Below are 13763 nucleotides of genomic sequence, written 5' to 3' on the forward strand. Positions count from 1 at the left end.
TTAAAAAGCTCTCTTTCTCTCTCAGAGAGAGAGAGAGAGAGAGAGAGAGAGACAATAAGTGCTCTGAAAAGAAAAATAAAAAAAATCTGAAGTGCAATCCTTCTATTATTTTATCTTAATTTAAGATTGAGTTTAATCCTTTCCTTTCAGTAACTTATCATATTTCTTAAGATACACACTTGATTTCACGTATTTCTAGTTACATTGAAATAAATCCATTAAATCAGATAATATCCAGAGAAAAACATTAAAAATATAAAATACATATGTCAATAATAACGATCTATACTACAATACAATGATATTGAAATAACATTTTTTTAAATGATATAAGAACGACTGATTTTAGTATCAGCTTTGAATGTGTCATGATTAATAAAATGTACAATGTAAATTAATAATCTGAATGATCAATATCCTCATATATTGCTTTTAATGAACTCCGGATACTGTTTGTTATCTCTATATTTCATAAAGAAACATTTTATTCGAACATGAAAAACTACTAGATACATGTATATAGATGTATCAAAACTATTTCATAGATTTTAACAATAACCGAAGGTTTATGCTTTTTTTTTTTTAAATTTATTCTACAACATTGACAATATACATATACAGTCCAGTGATGAGTTGTAAAAACATTCACCTATAAACTGTTTTATAAAAATCTCTATATAAAGAGGACTCATTAATTGCTAATTGGGAATATGGTAGTGTTATTTTTGTTTGTCTATTGTATTAGGTAAAGGTTCTGTGACTATTTCTTACTATCTTTATCAATTCGGTCTCTTCTTTGATATCTGTGCTAAGTCTTATCCTGTTATGAGAATGCGTGCAAAATGCACGTTTCTTTAAAAGATTGGTAGACATTCTTTTGCATTAAATAATACCTGTGTCACATACTTTACGGGTTGCCCTCGCGAACTCCACGCTTTTTGGACTATCGTTCGTCTTCCATCGGGCGAAGGGTCATTGATACGTGTAGGAAATCACGAAATATTTTTACTCGGTGTTATCACTCAATATTGCTACCTATAGTTCTAGAAAATAACCGCTCTCTCTCTCCACACACACACACACACACCCACACCCACACCCACTTTTCTATATATATATATATATATATATATATATATATATATATATATATATATATATATATATATATATATATATATATATAGTTTTATAGATTTCCATATAAATCAAATGTCAGTAGTTGGTATCAGGCATGTAGTATTCGAGTGGAGGGGGCAAGGGGACCCGCCCCTCTCCTTCCAAACATAACTTTTACTTTCGAATATGTTCATTGAAAGGCTTGGTGGCTTTTACTTTTTTGCAAAATAGCCAAATAATGGTAATGTAGTAATGAATCAATAAAATTTGGTTATGAAAAAGTTTAAACCAACCAACCACGCCTCCCCCCCCCCCCCCGACATACACGAAATAGGATTATCGGACAATATACCTTTTTCCTTTTTTTAAAAACTTGTCAAAGTTTTTTCAGGTAACTTGTCAAATATTTTCTCGGCTGCGACCTTTCAAAAACGATACTATGCGCCTGCATTTTACTATGAATTGTTTGAATGTCTTTGGCTAGTCCACACTTAGAATATGCCAGCAGTGTTTGTAGAGCTCAACATTACCGTTTTCAGGATTGTCCTTGTCCATTTATTTTGTGTTCGGACATGTCAGTCTTTCAGAAACACTAATTACTTTTTTCACGGTTATAGAATATTATAAATATTTAAAATAAACACCCACAGAATTCCTTAAGGATGTACAACACACCCACCCCCAAAAAATTTCTGTCGTTTAATTTTCGTTAATTTTGTATATTTTATACATGACTATATCTACTATGTGTATGCGCATTGTGGACAAAATCGTTCGAGTCGTATTTGGACAGGAAGTTCCAAAAGTTACCCCCCTTTAGCTGTTCACGAGGAAAAGAAATTTTCAATCAACCAACTATAAAATCATTGATTTTCAAAAAGCATCGGGATTGTCTGGATGTCAAACTTCATCGACTAATTCGTTTGACCATTAAACACATAAATAAAGTAATTTTATAGAAGTATATATCGATATAATTATAAAAATGATGGTTCATCTTAGTCTTGAAAAATGCGAATTTTTCAATTCAAATACATGTATTTTTTTTTTTATGAAAAAAACCTATCGTTTAATTTTGGAAAAAATACTTTATTTATGTTGAATATGTTTATTCACCAATCAAGGGCCCTCAAGGGGCATGTACAATTAAAAACAATACAATCGTGATTATAACAAGAAATGACTGCATTGGGTGCAGTATTGACCTGATCCTCACTTGCAAGTGTTCTCAGCTAACAATCAAATTAAATTACTGGTATGGTTCATACAATGAAATATAAGCATCACATGCAATATAAAGGAAAACCAAACTGCTGTACGAGGGGTGATCAAAAAGTTCGCGAACTAAATGAATTACTTCCTTAAAAGAAATGAAATGAGGTTTCAGTGTTTATTATTTTTTAAAGTGGTCCTCTCCGATTTTAATGCACATCTGCCATTGTTCTGCCCATGCGCGAATCACGTGATCAAGGCGGTCACGTGACATGCTCCGTAGCGGTCTGTTCACAGAAGCTAAAAAAATTTCCGAGTCTCATATTTTTTACCATGCAAGTCATTTTTTATAATAAGAACAGTCCATCTGTCAGAAATTGCTAAATCTCGGCAATAGGATAGGTGGATAAGGATATCCCTTCCCTGAATTAACATGGTGACCATCACAACCCGAGTCCTCTGTCTTAGGAGCGTCGTTTATCCAATGTGGATAAAGTATGGGTGCCTTCTCTTTATCATATCTCATATGTTTAAAGTCTAAAGTAAACGATATTTTAGGGAATTAATAATTATATTATTGTTAAGAAATTCAACTATTTTTCCAATCGTAACTTGACGATGTTTCCTAACAAATTGCTCAACTACGGACACATCTTTTCCCCGACTTGCTTTCGCTGGGCAACAGAACAAACATTCTTTTTAACCATCTCCCTGCCTTCACTAAAATAATCAATCTAATTAATGATTGAACTTCTGGTAGGTCTATCGTTTTCATAAACCTTGTACAAATTATCATATTCTACTGCAAAGGAATTTCCAAGATATAACCTGATAACGTTAAACTTTACAGCTTTTCGTTTCTCGAGTAGGACTGAGTCAACCATTTTTGTCACAAGTCACCTACATATTGACGTCATTTTCACTTTGTGACGTCACAAACACGGAGCAAAACATTATTTAACATCTGTTATTTATAGAACATGTGTATGACTATACGTGTACCAAATTTCATGCTGATCTGAATTGTGGTTTTGTAAATATTGAGATAGTTCGCGAACTTTTTGATCACCCCTCGTACACTTCAATGAACAGACTAGGTTAAGAAGCAGTAGTTACAGTAAGCAAGTAATCATAAAATTACTGTCATAATGAAAGTATAACAAAGCAGATCAGTTTGTGGCTCTACAAATTATATATGGAGAAGTGGAGAATATATATATTGCTGGCCTGGCAGCATAGGGTACCAAGGGATGATGCCTTTTGAACAGTCTGGCAATATGTATTTCAGAAGAACCAGCTTGCTCGGTCTTGTACCCCAAGCAACCAAGACAGCTTACAGAAGGAAAACTTAACTTGTTGGCCTGACTGCCTTGGGTACCAAGGGACGGTGCCTTTAGAACAGTCTGATGGTATGGACTGTCAGTCTTGTACCCAAGGTAGCCAAGACAGCTTATAAAAGATCCTATTATATAACTTGAAATGTAATGCATGTAGCTGGTTGCAAACATGATCTTCATATTTTTTGGTAAAACTTTTAAACGACCCGTTTTGAATTTATAGCGGAAAATCACCCCTCCTCCTTTCTCCCTAAATCATGTTTCTCAAGCGTTTTTCAGACTTGGGACAATCAATTGCTATGAATGTACAATGACACATAAAAAAATTCCAAGTTTGAAAATATCATTTGCTTTAAAAGTGATATTGATATTTAATTTTATCAGAGTTTTTAAATGTAACGCGCATTTAAATGTAGATTTATAGGCAATTTTTTTTTACTACGACCCCCCCCCCCCTTTCCCACTTTTCTTTTTTTGCGACACAGACTATATTCGAGTTTGATGAAACATCGGATACATTGCAGATATATTTAGTCCATTGAATTTCTGAAGTACTAATTGTTAATTCGTGTATGCATATTAAATATTGACTATTAGTATGTTTTGTATTTAAGTAAAACTTACTTAGGATTTTATTCCCACGTGTCCAGTAACCGTACATGTATGTAGTCCATATATACACATTCATATTTCTTACCTGGATATGAAATTCAACTGACATTGAAATTTACCTTTATTTAATGAATTTTAATTCTATTTATTGCTAAAAGTGAACCCACAATGGCGTATGTTCAACTCTTTTGTGATATAAATGGAATATATTGTTTCTTAATATTTTCAAACAAAGGAGTGTGTGGGGATACCCCACCCCCACCCCATGCCGATATTGTATGCATACTTCCGTTTCTTCTATAGATAAAATGGAAATGTTGTATTCGTTCATATTAATTTCAGTGTATCAAACTTTAAATTCTTCATGTGTACAGAGATATATATAAAGCGTTTTGTTTTGATTCGAGGAAATGCGAACCGACACTGTTCACAGTGACAGAAGGTCGGACAGTTTGCTACATTGAGATATTCATGAATTCAAATAATTTCTGTAAACAATAATTCTTTTTCACTTTCGATACTTACTATTATAGTATTCAGTTCTCGAGTTCATCAGGTCGGTCTGACTGTAAATGTATCAGTGACTGGTCCGACTTAGTTTTGATGATGGTGACAATGCCAAATGAACTTGCTTTATATCTGGTCTGAAAATAATTTAATGTATCTGATATTTCAGGCATGTGTCCTTGTTTTCCTAATTTTTCTTTTTTTTCTTTTTTTCTTTCATTCTTTATTTATTTATTTTTGCTTATTAAAGTTGATATAAAATTTATTTAGTGTTCTGATAAAATATAAACCTAATGTTGCTAACTCCTTTTTAATCTTCTTTATTTGAATAGAACTTGCATAGATAAAATATGTCAAGAATTTTTGATAGATTAACCGATTAATCGGTCGGAACGTCTTGCGGTTAACCGATTGGAAATTGATTATTCGATTGCCATCCCTAGTAAATATAAATTACTATGTGAATTTAGAGAATTTTTGTGAGCATTTTCAATTACATAACTGCTGATATTCAAAACCTGAGGATCGGACTACTTAATTACATCAGCATTATTCGTAAATTTGTTTATACTTAAATTGGACGGCAGCAATTTTGAGTTATCTTTCTTTGTATCTTGACCTGAATCGTAAAGTATAGTAGCTTGGATTTTGAATACTTTTTAATTGCTTTGTTACAGGCAAAACCTTAGTGACTAAACTTTGGAATTTATTTAGTTAAAAATTTCCTTAGAAAAGCAAGATTTGTTTGATTTAGTATCGTGGAAGGGAACATTTACTACAGACAAGATAAAGCGCTTCTTCTTGTTGTTAGTTCTTATTAGTGAATGAAAAATCTTCATCTATACTTCCTTAATCACTCACTGAAAAATGTGAGGGAATTGTTGTCAATATGTATCTATTGTTGACTTTTGATGAGGTGAGTCAGATATTGGTTGACCGAGGCCGAACAGGTCCGTATAGTCACAAGTAAACCGAATTCAAAAGTCAATAAGCGTTTTATTATAAATAATCAGGAATTTTACAACCTTTTTGACACGCCATTATTTGACTCCAACAAATTAAAACATTTTTAATATAATATGTAGTGTAACAACACATAATTATTTTTCAACAGTTTAACAACTGTGTTTACTGGATTTACAAAATTGATCAAATTTCGTCATCTTTATCACTGTAATTTTATTTATTCTAATAAACTAATGAATTTTGGACTTTAAAAATGGTATCCATTTATAGTTTTACATCACCATAATAATGTGTTCAGTTGAAAGAACAGGAAATGCAAGAGCACTTAGGAGGATTTTGTTTCAGATGATTAATATTTAGGTAGTGTTCGTTTAAAATTGAAAATTTTGAATGCAACAGACAAATTTATAATGAAGCATACGTTTTCTAAGATTTATTTGCATTTTCTGGAGACAGGAATGTATAAAGGAATGTAAACTTTAAGAATTCCCATTCAGTCTCCTTATTGTACAATGTAACAAGTAGAAAATTATCAAAATTTTAAGATAAAGGTACATCAGAATCAATTTAAATCGAATTGAGTCCCTTTACGAAGTATGTTAGAGGTGAATACAACGAGTAGTGATATATCTCATAAATTCAGTGAAGAAAACAAATCATCATAGAAAGGATCAGGTGCCTAGAAGGACTAAACATCTCCTGTTGACCGGTTACAATCGCAGTTCAATTCAACACGCAAATATTTACCTTTTCAAAACAGCATTTATTTCACAATTAACATACGATTTAATTTGTTTAAAAATGTGGATTTCGTGAAATAGCACTTGTACCGTAGACATTTACATACGGGTAACACAACAATTAACAGGAATAATCTAAACATCTTATATCTGTATAATGGCAACTTATCAATATACAGTAAGTGATGCATTGCACTAAAACTTCATGGTGCGTCTTTTAAAGGCGTCTTTGAAACTTTTCCATGTTTGTCGTTTCTTTTTAGGAGAAACTGCTGCTGAGTAGGCTAACTGAAACACTTCATCAAGCCCTGACCCATCTATAGAGCTGCACTCTAGATATTTCATAGCTCCCCACTTCTTGGCACATTTCTTTCCTTTAGCCGTACTGATACAGTCGTCCGTAATGTCCACTACAGAATGGCGTAAGTCTGTGTGTGTCCCCACAATGAAAAACGGGGTGTCAGGTTTGAATTGTTTAATTTCTGGAATCCACTTCTGTTTAACATTTTCAAACGAGTCACTGTCATAGACTGAGAAACAAACGACAAACACATCTGTATCGGAATACGCCAACGTTCGTAGACGATCGTATGTTTCCTGAAATCAGAACAAGAATATAATATAAAGTCTTACCGACTTAATTGTTTAAATAACTTTCCATGACCAAAAATTATATATATATATATATATATATATATATATATATATATATATATATATATATATATATATATATATCAATCAATAAAATTGACTTTTCCCAAACACAGCATTGATTTAACCATTGCAAATTTATAATCGTCATACTGAAGAGCTTAGCAGCTTACCTGACCAGCAGTGTCTAGTACACAAAGTTGGTGTGTGTCTTCTCCATCTCGTACATCAACTGTAATATGTCATTTAAAAAAAATGATCAGTAATACTTTTCACTCAAGTCAATGAAAACTAATCTGTAATGGTCAAATAACTATAAATATATAACGTATGCCATTGACGGAGTAAGAAAGACCCTAGTTCCTCATATCAACTGTCTATTTTCTGAGACAAAGTCAATGAGGGGAAACCAGAATCTTGCTGACTCACGAGGATCAAAATTTGTCTGTTCTCAGTCATCGTCAATGTAAACTTTTCAACCAAACTTGGCACAGAGTATCCTTGGGTGAAGGTGTAATATTTTAATCTTTCAGTGAACTTTCACATGTAAATTTTAAAACCATTATATAAAAAATTCTTATCCATAAAATTCAAATCTTTTTAGCGAAAAAACGAGGGCGCTTTTGATTGGCATTGTTCTGTCACATGAAATTTTAGCATTCTTTTGATGTATCGGGTTCCTGTGAAATAGGAAAGGGACATATTTTCCCGATATTTGTATTTTGATTTGCTAAAAAAGAACTTGAAAATCGGCTAGATGGTACAAAATGTTACATTTTTAAACACGTTTTTCTAAAAATTTGCCATCTCTGGGTCATCTCTCCATGATTTTGAAAAGTTATTTGTGTGCATTTTAATTCAAAGAAACAAACAAACATTTGTAAAAAAAAAAATGGAGAGAAGACCCAGAGACGATAGAAAATTAACTTTTTCCAAAAAAAAATTCCAATGTGTAAATGCGATGCTTCATTGTCGCTTTAAAAAATAAAAGGTGTATGTAGCGGTGATAGCTCAGTAGTAAGCGTTACCTGTCCAGTGCAACGAAAAGAAATAGTTTTGGTTCGAGCCTCGCATGGAGCGTTAATATTTTTTTTGTGTAAACAATTAATTGATTTGTCAGTGTAATTTCTGACTGATTTATTTTCAAATAGATAAATTCTGGTTCTGTTGCACCGAAAGCGAAAGCAATTCTTCCAACCTATTGATACTTTAATATATACATGTACTTGTAATTGCATTTAACAGTACCCTATAGGTGTTTATTATTTATTTGAGGCGTTAATAAGTTTTACATGTAGTAATTATTAAGATAAGCGGACTGACATATTAAATTTGACAAAGTATTTCAAACTAAATGTAACATTTTCCCATCACAGGCACTTGGGGTCTGGACCCCCCCCCCTTTTCCATTTTTTTTCTTTTTAAATATGGGGTCAAGTCACCTTTTTACTATTTTTGTATTCTAATATGCACTATATGTTATCAGTAATGTAACTCTTTTGTCTCTATATGCTGTTTTTAAATATACCGTTTTCGACTGATACATAAAAAGAGAGAAGGCTTGCAACTCTTTTCTCGTCGTCTGCCTCACCTCGCTTAAACTTCGCCTGATTATTTATCTAAAGCATAAGAACACATGGAATATGCATACATCAATAAATTTGTTACACATTCTTCTTCCTTTTCATATTTCCATTTAATTTCTATGTGCCCCCGATTTGTAAATATTTCGATTAAATCAACCGCATCTAGGGTAAATTTTGTTGATGTGCACTAGCTGGGACGGAAGTGCAATAACGGTAACTCTAATTTTACAAATGTTCTGTATTAAATAAAAATTCCAAGCTTTGAAATAAAAATATTGAGAAATTTGGTTGTCTAAGTCGTATGTTGAATGTTAATCTTCATCCATTAGAATCTGCTAGTTAGAGTTATCTTATACACAAAACTTACCGTTACATATATTATGAAGCGAAAATTCGGGATATTTTTCCCTCTTTCATTTAATGTTCCGAATGACATTACACTTAATGATGACGCCCGAAAATATCGGACACTTCCGTCCCAGCTAGTGCACATCAACAAAATTTACCCTAGATGCGGTTGATTTAATCGAAATATTTACAAATCGGGGGCACATAGAAATTAAATGGAAATATGAAAAGGAAGAAGAATGTGTAACAAATTTATTGATGTATGCATATTCCATGTGTTCTTATGCTTTAGATAAATAATCAGGCGAAGTTTAAGCGAGATGAGGCAGACGATGAGAAAAGAGTTGCAAGCCTTCTCTCTCTTTATGTATCAGTCGAAAACGGTATATTTAAAAACAGCATATAGAGACAAAAAAGTTACATTACTGATAACATATAGTGCATATTAGAATACAAAAATAGGAAAAAGGTGACTTGACCCCATATTTAAAAAGAAAAAAAATGGAAAGGGGGGGGGGGTACAGACCCCAAGTGCCTGTGTTTCCCATGTGCGTAACTTTGTAAAGTATGTCCAGCTGTGGTCAGCCGACCAAATCGTAGACATTTAAACTATAAATGTTTCGTACGCCTTATTCCTGCAGATCACACGCCAAACACGCCCATCTTCTTTAATCTATAAGACTAAGAGTTATTCGTATGCCATTCTAAATCAATTTTTAAACATGATTTATAGTCATGAATTCAGATGCACGAGTGTAGACATTGCAAAAATAACTTTTAACCAAAATTCAAAACTAGTTATCACTTATATATTATGTTTGAAAAATATAATAGTTAAATGAAACTTTATAATGAAGCCTTTACATGAAGCACATATGTTATATAGAGTAAGTGTTTAAAACATGATACATGTAAATGCTTCTGGTATCGCTAAAAAATGAAGTAAAATAACTTTTTTTTTTAAAATTTGAATTTGATATGCTATACACGAACAGGAATATTTTAACTCGATTCTCCAAATCGATATCGCAGATTTCGCCAACACCAAATATTACACCATCGAGAGGAAAAATAAAATGGAAAAAAAAAATATGCATTATTTTCCTTGTTTCCACAAATATTTAACGATTTGTATTTGTGATGGAGACTGTATTTCCTTATGTTATAAATTACAAGTAAACAACACATAATGGAGTATTCTGCATTGCTTAACTAGTTCCTGGTAGTTTTGCTTGAATTGCAATATTTTTGTATATTCTGAAAAAGTTGATCGAAAATTTTCTTCTTCCTCAAAAATAGACAAGCATATTGAACATCAACATCTTAAAATTTATACATGAGTCATATCCTCATTCGGTACTGTAAATATTAAGCAAACGAAATTAATAAAAAAAAAATAATCAAAAAATAGTTTTAAATTTCGTTGACTTCAATGTCATATAATATCTGTGTATTTCGGTGCCAAATCAGATAATAATAAGCCTATCAAATAGCTCAGATTTCTTCTCTGGTTTGATATATATATGATACGTAGTGTTGTGTAAGTACACAATAGTAACATAATTCTTCTATGATCTCATCACTTAACAGACGAGTCATTAATGACTTTTTACGTGAGACGCCCTCAGATCTGAATGAATGACTTACACTGTACACAAGTCACTAGGACGCACCATATATCTGTTATTTCATCTTGCCAACAACGTAAAAAAGAATTTATTTTTTGCTCAAGGTAAAAACTTGACTATATCATAAATTTTATTAGCTACAGAGGTATAAATAATCTCGTCTGTTATAATCAGTGGACAGAAATTCCACCGACAAATAAAAAGATTAACATCGTATTTTTATTGGTGAATTTTTTGTCATGCAATGTTATTTAAACTATTTGTCAACTGACATATAAGATTTATTGTTGCTTTAATTATATTCCTAAGTTTTAAGCTCAGGAACGCGTTCATTCAATGAAAAAGTTATATTTATTTTGATTTAATAAGACAGTCAAAACAAATATTTAGTGGTCGTTTTATAGTTAAAAAGTCCTTTGGATGAAAAAGAATGTACACTAAATTCAGATTGATTACATATACATTTTATTCAGACTACAAGTCTTTGTTATTAATGATAGACAAATGTTTAATATGTAAAAATCGTGGTTTTAACTGACAACAGTGAACGAAATGACAATATGAAAGCTCCATTTTTCTTTTTCTTTTTTTCAATATAAATTTTTCTCAGTATAATAATATTCCCCACCTCAATCTATAAAAAGAATAAATGAAATATATATTTCCAAATGGAAAGCTGAGGAATGTCTAATTGCCGTTTACAGATAAAGACGAGACAAACGGAAATTGTGACCTTGAATGAACTTTCTGGGCTATTTACATGTACATATAAACTGTTGACTAATAAGTCAGGAAGTGTACCACGATACATATCATACTACGTGTGTGATATGTACATTCCGTTTGTTGAAGTAGAGATAAGATTCACAAGGACAGACTGAATAAGAGAAAATAATTTTCTCAGGATTGCAAAGATTTGGTTATTCCTCGAATATGTTGGGAAATACACGTAAAAATGCAACAACTGTTTTATTTAAACAAAATTTGATGGGAAAAAAATCAACGACTTTAATATTTTGAACTAAATTTGATGGGAAAATATACGTGTACATGTATATCCTTAAATGTGTACTATGAAATGACGTTCTTCCAGCAAGATGAACGTCCTTGCGTGTAAGTTGTCTTCCGGTCGGTAACAATATAATTAAGGGTATGATAGGATTGATATGAATTAGTCTTACAAATAAGCACAGTGACATGGACTGTTGTAGCGGATACCCTCAGAAATGCGCTCCTTAAGAAATGCATAATCGACACACCTGTGAAATCATTTAGAATTTACCTGCACAGCATTCAACGAAAGACATTAGAAACCGTGACAAAAGTTGTTTGCTTCAGGTGCAAAACAGACAATAAAATTGCATAATAAAACAGCTTTAACCCAAAGGGCCTAAATATGTCTACAGAAGTACAGTTTACACAACTGCTGGTGAATAAATCTGATATTTTCAGCTCATTGGTTCAGTACAATTTTGCATATGATTAATTTTTGTTTATTACGTAACTTTTTGACATTTTGGCAACACTGTCAATCGATGACATCTTCATTTTGTTTTCAATATCATTAGAATTTATTACTTCAGGGAGTTTTTTTAATTCAGTTTTTTCAAATAAAAATATATCTCTTGTTGTTAATCTCAGTGTTAATCTCAGATTTTCAGTTTTCTTCTGCTTTAAATAAAATGATTGCTAAAACTTTTAAAATTTCTTTTCAGGAAAAAAAATTATTTGAATTAAAGAAACTTTTCTTACTAAAACTAGAGAATATTATTTTTGGTGCAAAAAAGAATCTTATGATACGTGTTTTACGTCTTCCCAGTTTGAGATATTGATACGTGAGCTTGTTTGAAATTGAATGGACACAGTTTGTTTTAAAATAAATAATATTTCTCAATAACACAATGCACGGAAATGACTATGATCAAGCACTATTAAACATGGACTAATCCATGATCAAATATAGAAACTTACGTTAAATATTTTAGCCCCAAATTCAAATCAATCTTATTCTGATCTTGATTCATTTTGAACAATGTTAACTCAATATCATAACATAGTTGTAATAATTAAAATCTCAATTTTTTGAATTCATTCTCTCTAAACTTACTTGTGTAATTTTCAAAGCAGGTTGGTTGGTAGTCTGAGAGTATTTTCCCTAGAGTGTACCTCATCATCATGCTGGTTTTGCCCGTGCCCCCGTCCCCCACGACACAACATTTCGGCACTCTTTCTTTCCTGCGTAGTTTTACTTCAGACTCTTGTAAGGAGGAGGATGAAGATCGTTTGTGTTCCTGGTGATCACAGTAATCTTTCATATTTACTCAGCAAAAGTCTAAAGTGAACAGATTCAAGTTTTCTGCTTAAATGTTCATTCTTCCAAAACTGAGGTTAAACAGTGATGCACTGTTTTCCAATATCACACCTCGTGAAACTTGAGAGCGAATTAATAATATGACTCTGAAAAACAGTCACTGTTGCATTGAGGAAATTCACGCCCACGTCAATAAGCGGAAGAATATCCGGAAATTCTTATGTCTTAGTGCAAAGGACTACAATAAGACAATGGTTCAGTCAAGAAGATTAATAACGATGTGGTGAAAAGTCACTGGTTCAGTTGTGTAGGAATATGCCTCAAAAAGAAAATACCTGTCATATCATCATATAACCGCGCGATGAATGCCTGTCGCGGTAATGATGGTTTTTAATGTTTATAAAATAAAGTCATTGTGACATTTACGGCTGAATTATTTTGTGAAGTTCTACTTGCGAGATTAAATGTTTTTGCTGAATTAAATTCCATGAATTGTTTTTATAGCATTTTGTTGTAGCTAATAAAATTTGCATAGCAAATTTGAATGACTAAAAAAATTGTGAATGAACAAAACTTGTGTTTTGAGAACAAAATTACGTGTGTTTTTTTTTAAACAAATATCATTACGGAACATTTCTAATATATTTACTACTCATTACAGACAAATCTGTGATTCATAAATGTAGTATGTTAGATTTAGTGAAATATCTGATCGAAGATTGATATGTACATGTATTTTTATC

General features: G+C 31.9%; 3 protein-coding genes across 3 annotated transcripts in view; 1 reads left to right on the top strand and 2 right to left on the bottom strand.

Annotated features, from left to right (window-relative positions):
• LOC133181863 (programmed cell death protein 7-like) overlaps positions 1–13763 on the bottom strand; it is a 292001-nt gene that overhangs the window by 163291 nt on the left and 114947 nt on the right. The window lies entirely within an intron of this gene.
• LOC133183369 (rho-related GTP-binding protein RhoJ-like) overlaps positions 1–13763 on the top strand; it is an 88715-nt gene that overhangs the window by 4764 nt on the left and 70188 nt on the right. The gene's annotated exons all lie outside the window — the stretch shown is intronic.
• On the bottom strand, positions 6496–13142 carry LOC133183367 (uncharacterized). Its single transcript, XM_061318327.1, has 3 exons — positions 12817–13142; positions 7321–7379; positions 6496–7090 (listed from the first exon to the last, which is right to left on the bottom strand). The coding sequence occupies exons 1-3, from the start codon at positions 13022–13024 to the stop codon at positions 6689–6691; spliced, it is 669 nt and encodes a 222-aa protein (XP_061174311.1). The 5' UTR covers positions 13025–13142; the 3' UTR covers positions 6496–6688.

This window comes from Saccostrea echinata, unplaced genomic scaffold, assembly GCF_033153115.1.
Source record: "Saccostrea echinata isolate AGI-Se365-2 ecotype Australia unplaced genomic scaffold, CSIRO_AGI_Sech_v1 ptg000009l, whole genome shotgun sequence".
Classification (NCBI taxonomy): domain Eukaryota; kingdom Metazoa; phylum Mollusca; class Bivalvia; order Ostreida; family Ostreidae; genus Saccostrea; species Saccostrea echinata.